Source organism: Pituophis catenifer, unplaced genomic scaffold (assembly GCF_029215685.1).
Source record: "Pituophis catenifer annectens isolate HBS135680 unplaced genomic scaffold, rPitCat1.0.hap2 SCAF_1, whole genome shotgun sequence".
NCBI classification, from domain to species: Eukaryota; Metazoa; Chordata; class Lepidosauria; order Squamata; family Colubridae; genus Pituophis; species Pituophis catenifer.
In genome coordinates, this window is record NW_027256881.1 from 176,257,418 (window position 1) to 176,270,655 (window position 13,238).

Genomic DNA, 13,238 nt, shown 5'->3' on the forward strand with positions numbered 1-13,238 from the left:
TTCAATCTCAGGGCAGCTAGAGTGCGCTAGTTAGGATCAAACTCTTGCAGTTGATGAAAAGATTCCTTCCAAAATGAAGGTCTGATTCAGGGAATGTAATAGTTCCTGGTACATAATTAAGTCTCTTGATAGATCTGAGAACACTTTTTTTTTAATCATAGGCTTCTATTTTTTCCCCCAAGTCTTCCACTTCTCATAAGTTTGAAATATTCAATATATTCACAGTAAATGTTCCCTTTTTTATATTAAAAAAAACTAAAAGAATTGAAGGTTAACTCGAGAAGAGGGGAGAAGGTAAGCAATCCAGAATGCTTTATTTTAGTTATGCACAGCTATAGGATGGGCTCCAGCACGAGTCCGAAGCCTGGAAGAATAAACCTCTGGTCCCAGTGACCAACTCGGATTGGATCCTATACACAGTAACTCATTTATTTGATTGGATCCTATACACAGAAATCATGGATACTGACAAGAAATCCTCTTTGTTTCTTAGCTTAATCCATCTATCCACTGTCTTTCAACCATATGCCATTATTGCTGAAAATGATTCCTTGCATCTTTTGTCTAGCAGATTGAGCTACCTCTGACTAGTCAAAGAGACAGTGCAGTTGGCCACGGGTCTGCTCTTGAATTCTAAATAAGCTCCCTTTCTGCCTACTTTATCTCAGAGGAGTTTAAACTGAAATTTCAGACAGCACACTGAAATGTTGGCATGGCAACACCAAAGAGAAAAGCTGCATTCAGATGAGGAATGGCAGCAGCTTGCTTATGTAGATGGTTGTTTTCAGTGTTTCAATTCTAACTCAGGACGTATTATATTTCTATGATTCTAGAATGGGTACATATTAACCCTGCACCATGAGTGTTTATAACTAATCAGAGAAATGAGGCAGTAAGTGTATAGATACTCAACAATCTTTTTAATTCCTGATGGCCTTCAAGAAATAAAATTTGATAAACGTAGATGCCTTTATTAAGAATTGAGTTTATAAAGACAATAACAAAATGGCAGAGTACTATAATATCTTACCAACGTCTTCTGGAAATATGAATTTCCTAAAAGTCTATGGCTGCTAATAAAGAATAAGGAAAACTGAGTGAAACAGAAAAAAAAATAATAAAATTTCTTTAATCAGTTTCATTCAAAATGGAACTATTCAAGGAATAAATGTATTGCCTGTAAACAAAAATATGAATAAAAACTGTAGCAATTTCTTCCAGCTAGCTGTTTAAACTTTGTTTTGCTATAAACTAAAACGAATCCTTTATTTATCAAAGGTTAAATGGAAAGTGAATTGCCTCTCAACAAAATTATAAAATTATTTCTAAAATATTTTTAGAAATCCATTTCCTATAATAATTTGTATATCTGTTTATGAATTATTCTGCAAACACATATAAATTCAGAAATCAATATGATTTCTTTTAAGTTGGATTTCTTAAGTAAGCATAGGGGTCTGATTTTAACATGAAACTATAAACATCTTCATTTAATTAGGTTTCATGCCTTTCCCTTAGTCTAGTTCCAACTGTATCTAGATGAATAAGAAAAAAAATAAAAAATATTTTATAATACACATCTATAGATTAGACTAGAGCAGAGGTGTCAAACTCAAGGCCCGGGTCCTGGATCCGGCCCGCATGGTGCTTACATCTGGCCCATGGGGCCACTCTGGAAACAGCAAAGGGCCATCCCACCGTGCCATTGCCAGCAAAAACAGAGCTTCATTTTTGCTAGCAGAGGGTTGCAGAAGGCCATTGCAGCCAAAAACGGAACTCGGGAGCCCGTTTTCAATGGCAAAGCGCTCAAGTCACCACAGGTGCCCCCGACACAAGTGACGTTGAGCTGGCCATGCCTACCCTGGCCACGCCCCCCCCGAGGTCAAACAGAACCCTGATGCAACCCTCAATGAAATTGAGTTTGACACCCCTGGACTAGAACCCCAGTACTGAATTTATTAAATTCATTCATTGCTGACCATTAGAGGAGCTAGAAAGAGGAAACCCCTTCACATATTATCAAAACAGTTCAGATATTACTGGCGTCATATATTATTTGGACCTTTCACTGTGCATATTACAGATAATCTTGTAACGACTGTAATTGGGACCAGAATTTCCACTGCTAAGCAATACTTTCATAAAGTAGATGTCACAAGAATTATGCTGCTTAGTGATGGCAGTTGCAACACTTCCGTTTGTTGTTGTTAAAGTGGACATCATGTGATCACTATTTGCGATATCCTGTTAGTTTCTCCATTGATTTTGCTGACAGTAAAGGTTGCAAATGATAATCATATGACCACAGGACATTGTGATGTCATAACTCACCAAGGGCAGGGCAGAAGCTGCAACAGCTACAATTACAAGGACTGATTGTAAGTACCACTTATTCAGCACTGTCGTAGTAAGTTTGAACAGTCGATGAACAAATTATTTTTAAGTGAGGACTACATGTACCACTTATTAATAAAAATAAAAATTATTAATTATAATAGGGAAGCCTTCACAAATAAAGAAAAGATTACAATTTGAATTGTTGATTTTTTAGATTTCTAACTAGCATTCTTCTGACTGTACTCATGGTCCACATTTATAAATATCTAGTACTAACATGTCACTCAAATTTTAAATAACTTTAGAGACTGCTTAATCCATTGATGTTAATATCCTAACTGAATCCCAAATTATATAGGGACCATCAAACTAACCAATTTTGAGCCCTCTTTGATAAGCGACTGTTTAAACAAGGGGTCACCAACCTTTCGGACCTCAGGGACCACTAAATTCATAATTTTAAATCCCACGGACCACTAATATGATCTGCCTAATGACCGGATGGGTGGGCATGGCTAGGTGGTCATGAGACTTGGTGGGCATGGTCAACTCAATGTCACTCACGTCAAGGTGCGTCTTGACAGCCTCTACTCACCCCTTCCCTCCCAGCCACTCCTTGCCTCCCCAACCAGGCACCTTAGGGCCACAACAGGAAGCAGTTGTTGGACCTAATCAGCCACCATGAGAAAGAGTTGACAAAACAGCTCAGTTCAGATTGGATCTGATCAAGAAGGAGGCTCAGGTGAGGCTCAAGTGAGGTGAGCATAGGCTTTGCAAGCAGAGGGAAGACCTGCGGGAGTGCAACAGTGGTGGGTTGCCCCCGATTCATACTGGTTCTATAGAACCGGTAGTAAAACCAGCGGGAGGCTCCGCCCACTGACCCCAACATCATCAAAATGCTTTTGCGCATGTGCAGAAGTTTCTGCACTTGCGCGCGAGCGAAGGAAGCACGCGCGCACGGCCCCGTTGTGAACCAGTACTAAAGGTAAGTAGAACCCACCCCTGGAGTGCAAGGCCAGGTACCGTCGCCTGGAGGCTCAGTGGGCTGAGATGATCAGTCAGTTCCAGGCCATGATGCAGTCCCACTGGAAAAAGGCCCTCCGGCTCTTCGCCACCAGCAGCACTTCCCTCCAGCCTTCGCCCAAAGCCCCACACCAGGAGGCTGAAGCAGACCCCCAGTCGGAATTTCATCTCTAACATGGCAGGTCTGAAGGAAGAGATTCTACATGAACTTAACTAAACATTTAATTCATATTTAATTTTGATCTGCCTTATGAATATAAAACTGACAGGTAGAAGAGTCTGTGCCAGAGTCTGTGCCAGGATGCATTAAGGTTATATAACTCTTTAGAATTGATTCCAAAACAAGTGCTTAGGAACATATTTATTTGCCTGCCTGTCTGCCTGCCTGCCTGCCTGCCTGCCTGTCTATCTATGGCATATCATATATGGACTAGCAACATATATTAACATAACACCTCGATTAGTAAAACTAATAAAATATAAATGTTAAAAAGATCTATGTTTAAATATATATAAAATATAGATATATAAATATATATTGAGTGTGTGTGTGTGTGTGTGTGTGTGTGTGTGTGTGTATCAATATATATATGAACCATTTCACATAACCATCATTTATAAGAAGAAAAAAAATCAGGAACACAAACATAGTATCTTTCTGAAACTTTTTTAAATTGTTGCGTCTTTTCCCAGGATCATATGGCAGTAGCAAGAGACAAACAAATGATCTTAAAAAAAGTAAAGGTAGTCCTTGATTTACAACCATTTGTTTAGCAACCATTTGAAGTTACGACAGCACTGACTTAAAACTGGTCCTCATCCTTACAACTGTCGCAGTCCAATTCCTGCAGTCATATAATTGCAGTTTGGATGCTTGTGCTTAAAATATTTCAATAAATATATATTTCACTTCTAAAATGTCATATACATTATTTAACTTAGCTATAAATAAGCATGAACTTTGCATGCTTCCAATCTCAGACACTGACCACTGTGCAACTAATGATGAACTGCTATTACCAAGTAAGTCAAAAATGGCTATATTATGGATCCACTTATATATTATATTTCTTCATTATACTATTTATAGTTATTTCTTGCTTTCATGAACAGCTTTAATCCATATACCGTAATAGAGGGAGATACAGTTAAAAATTAATCCATGAATTGATGATCATCTCAGTTCTCTACATTGTAATTGAGATCTAGGCACTGTAATGTGGTCCAGACATTTATCAAATATTTACTACTAAACATATTCACTTTTAGAAGAAGTAAACCAATACTTATATCAAGTCTTATATTCAGACTTTGTATTGGTATTAAGCATGTGTAAGTTTCCTGCAGATGTTAATAGGTGTTTTCTGACTCCTTTTGAATGGTGGCTACAAGTATGGATCAGCTAAAACATCTTTAATCCAAAATATAATTTTACAATATTTTTAAAATATCAAGCATGATTATTATATATATTTGCCACAATGTGAAGAAGTAAATGCAATTTGCAACTGATGGTACTGCTTTCACCCTTTATATGGATGAGAAAAAGACTCTGACAATGGGAAGCATACCATATATTCATTTTATTCCCCAATATTTCATTTTTGACAGACTTACTGAACAGAAATAAAATTAGGAGTCATAGATGTATTTTACTGTATTATTAGTTACTCTTAGCTAATTGTCAGTTATTTTTCCCTAAATAAGTTGCTTCCTATTTATTGTTTTGTAAAATATCAACTGTAAAAGCATGGATCTTTAATATAAAATGTTCTCAATTAATCATAAAGTAGAAGCCTTTATTTTCCTAATCTAAACATGCCAATTAAACCTAATCATATGACAAATATTGCAATGCTGCAGTAAAAACAGAATAAAGCATTGCCAAGCTTACCAGCATTAGATTTCTATACACCCTCACAGATATAGAAAGTTAGAATGGATTTGTAAATAGTTTTATTTATTTGTTTGTTTGTTTGTTGTTTGTTTAGTGTATGTCATATCATATGCTAAATATGAATAAATAAATACACGGGGAGAGATTGATTCCTAAAAGCAAGTAAATTAGAGCCACACCTTTGAATTCATCCAGCATTAAGTATTTAATATCACTAACAATCAGTGCAAACAGCTTCACATTCTCAAATATCACAGTAGAAGAATATGAGACAAATGTTCCTAGAATGGACCAAACCTTTCAACTTTACTGTGGAAAAGTTTCACTTACTGTTTAACTGTCAAATAAAAACGTACATTATTAGGAGCCACTACATCTGGTATAAAGATACCAGAATCCAGTCCATGCTGTAGAACCCATTTGTAGCTACATGTAGTCAGTTCACTTGGCCAAAGAACATTTTCTTGCTGTCCTTGAACATTGTCTGTGTAAAGTACAAACTATCTATTCAAGAATGTATAGAGAATAGGGTGAGGAATCTGAAGAGTACATAAAAATGTATTTGGTTTAATCCTCAAGACCAGAACAAAAACCTGATAAAGCAAAAATAGCAAGAGAATTAAAGACCCTGTCCAGAAGATGGTGCTACCTAACTACTCCTCAGTGTGCACTTGTGCTCCTCTCTTCCATGAAGTAGAAGAATGACACTAGGATTTATGCCATCAGATGTGGGCTACAAAAATCCTGGCAACCATTAGATGACTTCAAAGAGATGCAGAAAACTCTTAACCTTTTGCTGTCACTGATCGTCATCACCTGTCATCAGCATTGTTACAACTCAGGTCTAGCAGCTCTGAGCTCCTGTTAAGAAGCCTTTTATTTACTGAAGATTTTTAGGGAATCACAGTCCTAAATTACAAAAACTTGATTTCATTCATAGAATATTATTTATATATTTAAATGACAAATAGGCCACGTTTCCTCAAATCAGGATAGTATTTAAAGAATAACCATCTTAAAACATAAAAAAGGACAATGTCTCAAAAAAAAATCAAGCCAAATTTACTAGATATTAGATGACAATACTAATGTCTTAAAAACTCTTCAAAATAAGTACAACAGGTGCTGTAATTTTATAAAGGGAAAACAGCTGAACCTAAATGGAGTATGGACTGATAAGAGTGCAAGATGTAAAACCTTTTATATCTAAATGATTTTGATAATTTTCGTCGGGCCCTGAAAACTTATTTATTTCACCTAGCTGGGCTGGCTTGATCCCACAGTTTTTGGTTAAATTTAATTGATTTTAATTGGGTTGTTTTAAATTGTGGCCAAAAATATTTAATTATTTTTAAACTGTTTTTAAATTTTGTATGTTCTGTTTTATCCTGGCTGTTCACCGCCCTGAGTCCTGCTGGAGAAGGGCGGTATACAAATTAAAACAAACAAACAAATAAATAAATAAAAAACATTATGATACTCAATTCAGTCTTGGAGCTAAATATATTCTCAATTCTTGAGGAATTTAAGGAAAGTTCAAAAACATACTGAGACCAGTAAGAAGAAGCATTCATCTATGGCCCATAAATTGCTTCTTGATTTTTTTAAAGTAATCACATACAATGAAATTGAGGTTTCATCATATGACATCATATGTAAAAGAATGTTATTACTTAAACTTTTAAACGCAATGTGCCAAAATGCTTGAATAGAAATTAAATTAAATATCATCCAATGGATAATTTAAAAAGTCATTCAATTTCACTGGAAAAAATTTCAATATATTCATAAAGAAGAGTCTACTGCAGGATAAGTAAATGACCTCTCTCCAAATAACTCTTCCTTGGAAAAATAAATCTGTCATGTCAGTCACAAAGCATTTAAACACAAGAATGTTGGTTAAATTATAAAAGAATATTGGAAGATGAGAATGTGGAGAACACGTCTCAGAAGGGATCCTCCCTACTTTTGGAGAATAAAAGTGAAGGAAGAAAAGGGTGCCTTGAGACTTGCAAAATTGATATTAGCCTTGGAGGAAGTACAAACAAGAAGCCGACTATGATTTACAGGTAGTCCTCAATTTACAACCATTTGTTCAGTGACCTTTTAAATTACAATTGCACTGAAAAAAATGACATATGACCAGTTTTCACACTGCAACATTTGCAGCATCCCCATGGTCATATAATTAAAATTTGGGTATTTGGCAACTGGCACATATTCATGACAGTTGCACTGTACCATCTTCCCAGCTGGTTTCTGACAAATAGAAGTCAATGGGAGAAGCCAGATTCTCTTAATGACCACATGGTTCACTTAACAACTGCAGTAATTCATTTAACAACTATGGCAGAAAGGTTGTAAAATGGGGCACAACTCATTTAATAACTGCTTTACTTAGCAACAGAAATGTTGGGCTCAATTGTTGTCATTAAGTAGAGGACTACGTATACTAGCTTTATATTTATTATAAGGTTGCATTAAAAGAATTTTGCATGCCTGAAAATACCTCTCCTCTTCCTTACTTTTACTCTCCATAAAGTAACACAGGAAGTCCCTTCTGAGGTGTTTTCTCCACTGCCACCCCTCTTTCAGTCTCAGAATTCATTGATCAGCTCAGTCTGTTGTCTAGGCCAGGAGTCCCCAACCCCTGGGCTACAGCCCACTACCGGGCCTTGAGCCATTTGGAACCATGCCACAGAAGTGGCGGGGAAGCACACACCAATCCCCACTCATGCAAGCAGCAGGTGAGCACATGCACATGCACTCCATTTGTGCGAGCAGTGGACATCCATGCCCACTGCTTGTGAAAATGGAGCTGCACGCACGTTTGTACAAATGAAGCTGCATGTGTGCACGCTCATGCAAGTGGAGCTGCATGTGTGCGCACACTTGCCCACCGCTCACATGGAATCATTCTCTCTCCCCTCCCTCACTGGTCCGGAAAGGCAGAATGGTTGGAGAACTCTGATCTAGGCCACAGCTTTTCCTCCTTTCTCCCAAAGTCATTCCCACACACCATTACAGTCACAAACAAACTCATGGGGAAAATTTGTGAAAGAAATTTCCTTTGCACTATCAAGTGCTTCTAAGGTTTGGATTTTAAACAATCTATGTGGAGTCATAGTAGCAGAGTATATATGTTATTCTTTTGAATTGTTATTGCTATTGAATTAACACAGCATGCACTGCCCTAATCATGCTACAGAACTCCAATAGAACTACCTTTTTAAAAAGTATACTTAATCATACACTCAAAGTCCTATTGCTTCTGCGCATGCGCAGATCATCATTTATGACGACCGGGTGGGTGGGCAGAGCCTCCCGCTGCTTTTACTACCGGTTCTAAAGAACCGGACTGAACCAGGAGCAACCCACCACCGATTCTGTTATATAAAAACATCAAACAATTATATGTTTTATTCTGAAATAACTTCTTCAAGGTGAATTTCTTTTTTGAAAAAATTGAACACTAATGTATTTAGCAATGGAGCTACAGTGGCACAGTGGTTAGAGTGCAGTACTGCAGGCTAATTTTGCTGATCACCGGCTGCCAGCAGTTTGGCAGATCAAATCTCACCATCTCAAGGTTAACTCAGCCTTCCATCCAGTGGTGGGATTCAAATAATTTAACAACAGGTTCTCTGTCCTAATGACCGGCTGGGTGGGCATGGCCATGGTGGGCGTGGCCAGGGGGTGTGACTGGCAGCACTCGGCCTCCTGCACTCCCCTGGGAGCTGCAGGGGGGAATGTGCCGCCCCCCCCGTGCCCCATTTTGGGCCAGTAGACCTCCCTGTAGCCTCCTGGGAGCGAAAACGGGCTGCAGGGGGACGTGCTGCTCTTCCCTGCGCCTTGTTTTGGGCCTAGGAGGCCTCCCTGCAGCCTCTTAGGAGCACTAATGGGCCACAGGGGGGGCACTGCACCCCCGTTCCCAGTTTTGGGCCTAGGAGGCCTCCCTCCAGCCTCCTGGGAGCCAAAATGGGGCGCATGGGGACTCCTGGAAGGGGTGGGGGGAGGGGCGGAGCCAGCCAGCAATTTAACTACTGGTTCACCCGAACCAGCCTGAACAACCTGAATCCCACCACTGCTTTCATCCTTCCGAGGTGGGTAAAATGAGGGGCCAGATTGTTGGGGGCAATATGCTGACTTTGTAAACTGCTTAGAGAGGGCTTCTAAGGCACTGTGAAGCTGTATATAAGTCTAAGTACTCTTGCTCTTGCTATTTAAATAGATGGTGGAAAATATATATATTTGCAGACAAACTGAACACAGTGCAGTGGTTTGGGGCTACAAAAATATAGTATACAATTGGATAATATGTAATTTTCCAGTTACTATTGGCTTCCATAAGCTACTAATAATTTTAATGATACTAAGGATCCAGTGATGCCTTTCAACTAGCAAAATGCTTCTTCTATTCATAGAAAAGTTATTTCCTACCTACTGGAAAAATACTGTCTAAGATCAGCCCACATCTGCATTTATTGTTGCTCTTTCATGCACACAGTGTATGTGTTTTAACATGTCAACTCTTCTTCTATACTGCTGCTATATCTTTTGATACACCATGATGCTGTTTTATGACAAAAAAATCTCCCATTGTTGGAAAAGAACTAATTTCTCATTTTAAAAAATTAAACTATTGGCAAAAATATGTATAATTTTTAACTATGTAATCCCAAATTTTGGTGGCTCAGGTAATGCATTCATCAGAATTTCCTCTTAATTTCTGAAGATCAGATGTTAGCTATCCTGCTCACATATATTCCCCAAGGTGTACTTTTTTTTTCTTCAGAAAATGTTCTTCTTCCTAATGGTTAAAGCATTTCATCCTGCTGGGAGGTATTGGATCAAGCACTGCTTCTTGTGTTGAAGAATCATAGATTTTATATCTTAATACATGAAATACTAGATCAAATATAGTTTAGCTTTTTTAAAAAATTGACCATACTTTTGTTGGGGTTGGGTTTTTTATTTTGCTTTTGGATTTGAAATGGCAACTAAGCTTATTAGTTATCTTGTGCATCAATAACAACAATAAGGAAGCAAATGGAAAGCAATCGAACTGCTTGAATCTGCGTAATTGCCAAGACACCTAAAGGCAAGAAATCCTTCTGCTGTAATTACTATCAATTACTATTACTACTATTTGCCATGGAATGAATAATTTAATTGACTTTCTAGGATGGCAATACAGAACTTCAAAGAGAAGCCTATTCAGTGGAGCCTGATTTCCTTTATGAGTGCAGTTAGGGGTGTTCATAGGCAGGGATGGGTGTGGGAAGAAAAAAATGACAGCAACAACAGCAACAACAACAACAACAACAACAACAACAACAACAACATGGACATCTCTAAGTACAATAAAACATTTTTTGCCTCAGAATGGTAAACATCAAGAGTGATTGAACTCAAACCAAACAATTAGCCTGAGATTATTATCTATCTCCTGAGCCTGGCCTACACATCCCAAAGAATATGAGACATACCCTTCCATTGAAAAATGTTCTCTTAAGCTAAAACTAAAAACAGGATGCAGCAGGCAAGGGGCTGTTATGACAATATGTTCTCCAGATCTGTTTATTTTCTATTCATAGAGCTGTGTTACGGAAGGCTGCAAGGCACTGAAATGGTATCTGCCTCTGCAGAAGGAGGGCATCTATGCCAGGATCACAGTATGTTGCATGAATAGGCCAAGATCTCTTATCATTTATTGATAAACGTTGCTTCATACAGAATGTATGTCAAGTTATCTGGAACTACTAAAAGTAAATCAGATCTTATTGCATTAACATTAAATAGCTGCTTAGGCTTTAATCAAAGCAAGTGTCGGCCTGCAAGGTGGACAGACTAAGAAACCAATGCCGTATAGAGGAGGAGGACTTTTATTTTAACACCAACAGTGCCTGTAGTAGACCCTTGCAAGTCTGAATGTGCTTCCCTCCCACCTAACATTATTTTCCTGTGACCTAGGGAAGGGCCTGAGGCATTTATTTAAATTAATTTCTTAACCTGAATTGAACTTCTCTTATCCAACTATTGCTTTGGTAGAGGCTCTTCCTCCTGACCTTCAATGTCATTCCCCTATGCCCCCTACAGCAGGCCACGTATTCATCAATTATACTTCAGTTAATTCCATTATACAGTAAATGCAACAAAAATATCTGTGACATTACTAGCTGCATTTAGTGCTATAATGATACACTAGCATCCCTTTCTTTTTTTGCTGTAAAACAATTTTTCAAGTAGCACAGAATTAATTTTTATAAAGTCTGCCATTGTTTTCACTCTGAAAACTAGATTTTAATGACTTTGTTTAAATTAGACTTTGACTAATTTAACTGTTTGACTGTTCAGCAACTAGACTTCAACCCAGCGTTTCTGCTCTTGCTAGTAAGCCCTTGTTAAGATCTCAGTGGCTTTCTAGCCTGAAAATACTATAAACTAAGACTTTTACTAAGAGCAACTACATGTAAACACTTTTCTTTCTGTGCAGTGCATTCTTCCCACTTTCAGAATTGGATCCCAATTCAAATACCCTGCACTGTGGTTTTTAATAACGTAACTATGTTACCTGCGGAAGCCTAAACTGATTCAAGTTATTAGGATGCTATTGCCTAGAAAAATATTATCTGCAGTGCTCTTTCCCTTAAAAGCAAGGATTTCAAGAACAAAAGAAGAGTAGTCTTTTGATAATTTACCTGCAGTGTCTTTCTCTCCTGTAGTTAGTTCTCCATTGATTCCATTCTCTTTGGTTCTGGAATATGAGCTCTGTGGTCCATGTGCACCATATTCTCCAGCTTCATCCTCTTTGTATGGAAACCCATTAGAACTTCTGACCAGTCCTTCCCCTGTGCCACTTTGCTCCTTCATCTCTGCAGCATGTGGATGTGAAGAAGCTTCTGCTATCTGACCCGAGGTCCAGTGCGGTGCCTTAGCTTCATCTTTCCTATCGTCTGCCATACTTCTTGTCCTTTATAATTTTTCTTCTAATAAGAAGGGAAAGAGAAACCACTAGTAAACTGAAACATGCTGCAGATATTCTTTCCTACCCAATGAAAAAAACGAAATATGGTTGGATATGGAAATGAGTAAGAAAGCACCATCTTAGGGATATGAAGAAAAAGAAAAATACATTGAAAGTTTTATATTTGACTTCAATATAGTAAATATAGCAAAAATCTTTGGATTTTTGAAGTTGCCTTCATTTACTTCCATTGGTAATACTGCAAGGAAGCAGTTAGAAGATGTTATAAGTTGAACGTTTCTTCACGTGTTATTTTGACATACATGTGAAATAATACAATTTACTAGATTTTACAGCTAAGGGATTTTTTTGAAATGCCTGAATCAGTGGTGGGTTTCAAATTTTTTTACTACCAGTTCTGTGGGTGTGGCTTGATGGGTGTGGCATGGCTAAGTGGGCGGGACAGGGGAAGGATACTGCAAAGTCTCCATTCCCTCCCCACTCCAGGGGAAGGTTACTGCAAACTCCCCATTTCCTCCTGATCAGCTGGGACTTGGGAGGCAGAGAATAGATGGGGGCGGGGCAGTCAGAATTTTTACTACCGGTTCTCTGAACTACTCAAAATTTCAGCTACTGGTTCTCCAGAAGTGGTCAGAACCTGCTGAAACTCACCTCTCGCCTGAATGCCCACTACTATTTGCTGTTAATCTTAGGAAGACTAAGAGGAGGTAGTTGCATTGAGTCAACTGCTTAGCATTTAGATGGGCTGATTACCATCTTTTGGGCAATAGAAAGTTGCTGTAGTAGGAATTCAGAAATATTTTGGTTTATTTAAGCCAATGGATCTCAAATGGTTTACATTTTTCTGCTTACAAAATGCAATTACTAGAATACAAACAGAATGCCTTATGCTGAATCACCAAGGGTCTGATTTGACCAGTATTGTTTCTTTTCTCTGGCAGCTATCCAAAACTGCAGAAATTAAATCTTTTCTAATTCAGTTCCAAGAACTCT

General features: G+C 38.1%; 1 protein-coding gene across 1 annotated transcript in view; it reads right to left on the bottom strand.

The window, feature by feature from the left end:
• The window catches only part of MAP2 (microtubule associated protein 2), a 95,025-nt gene extending 82,805 nt beyond the window's left edge, over positions 1-12,220 (bottom strand). Inside the window, exon 1 of the mRNA XM_070933828.1 lies at positions 11,959-12,220. Coding sequence (XP_070789929.1) covers positions 11,959-12,220 — 262 coding nt within the window. The remainder of the gene's footprint in view (positions 1-11,958) is intronic.
• Between the last annotated feature and the right edge of the window lie 1,018 nt (positions 12,221-13,238).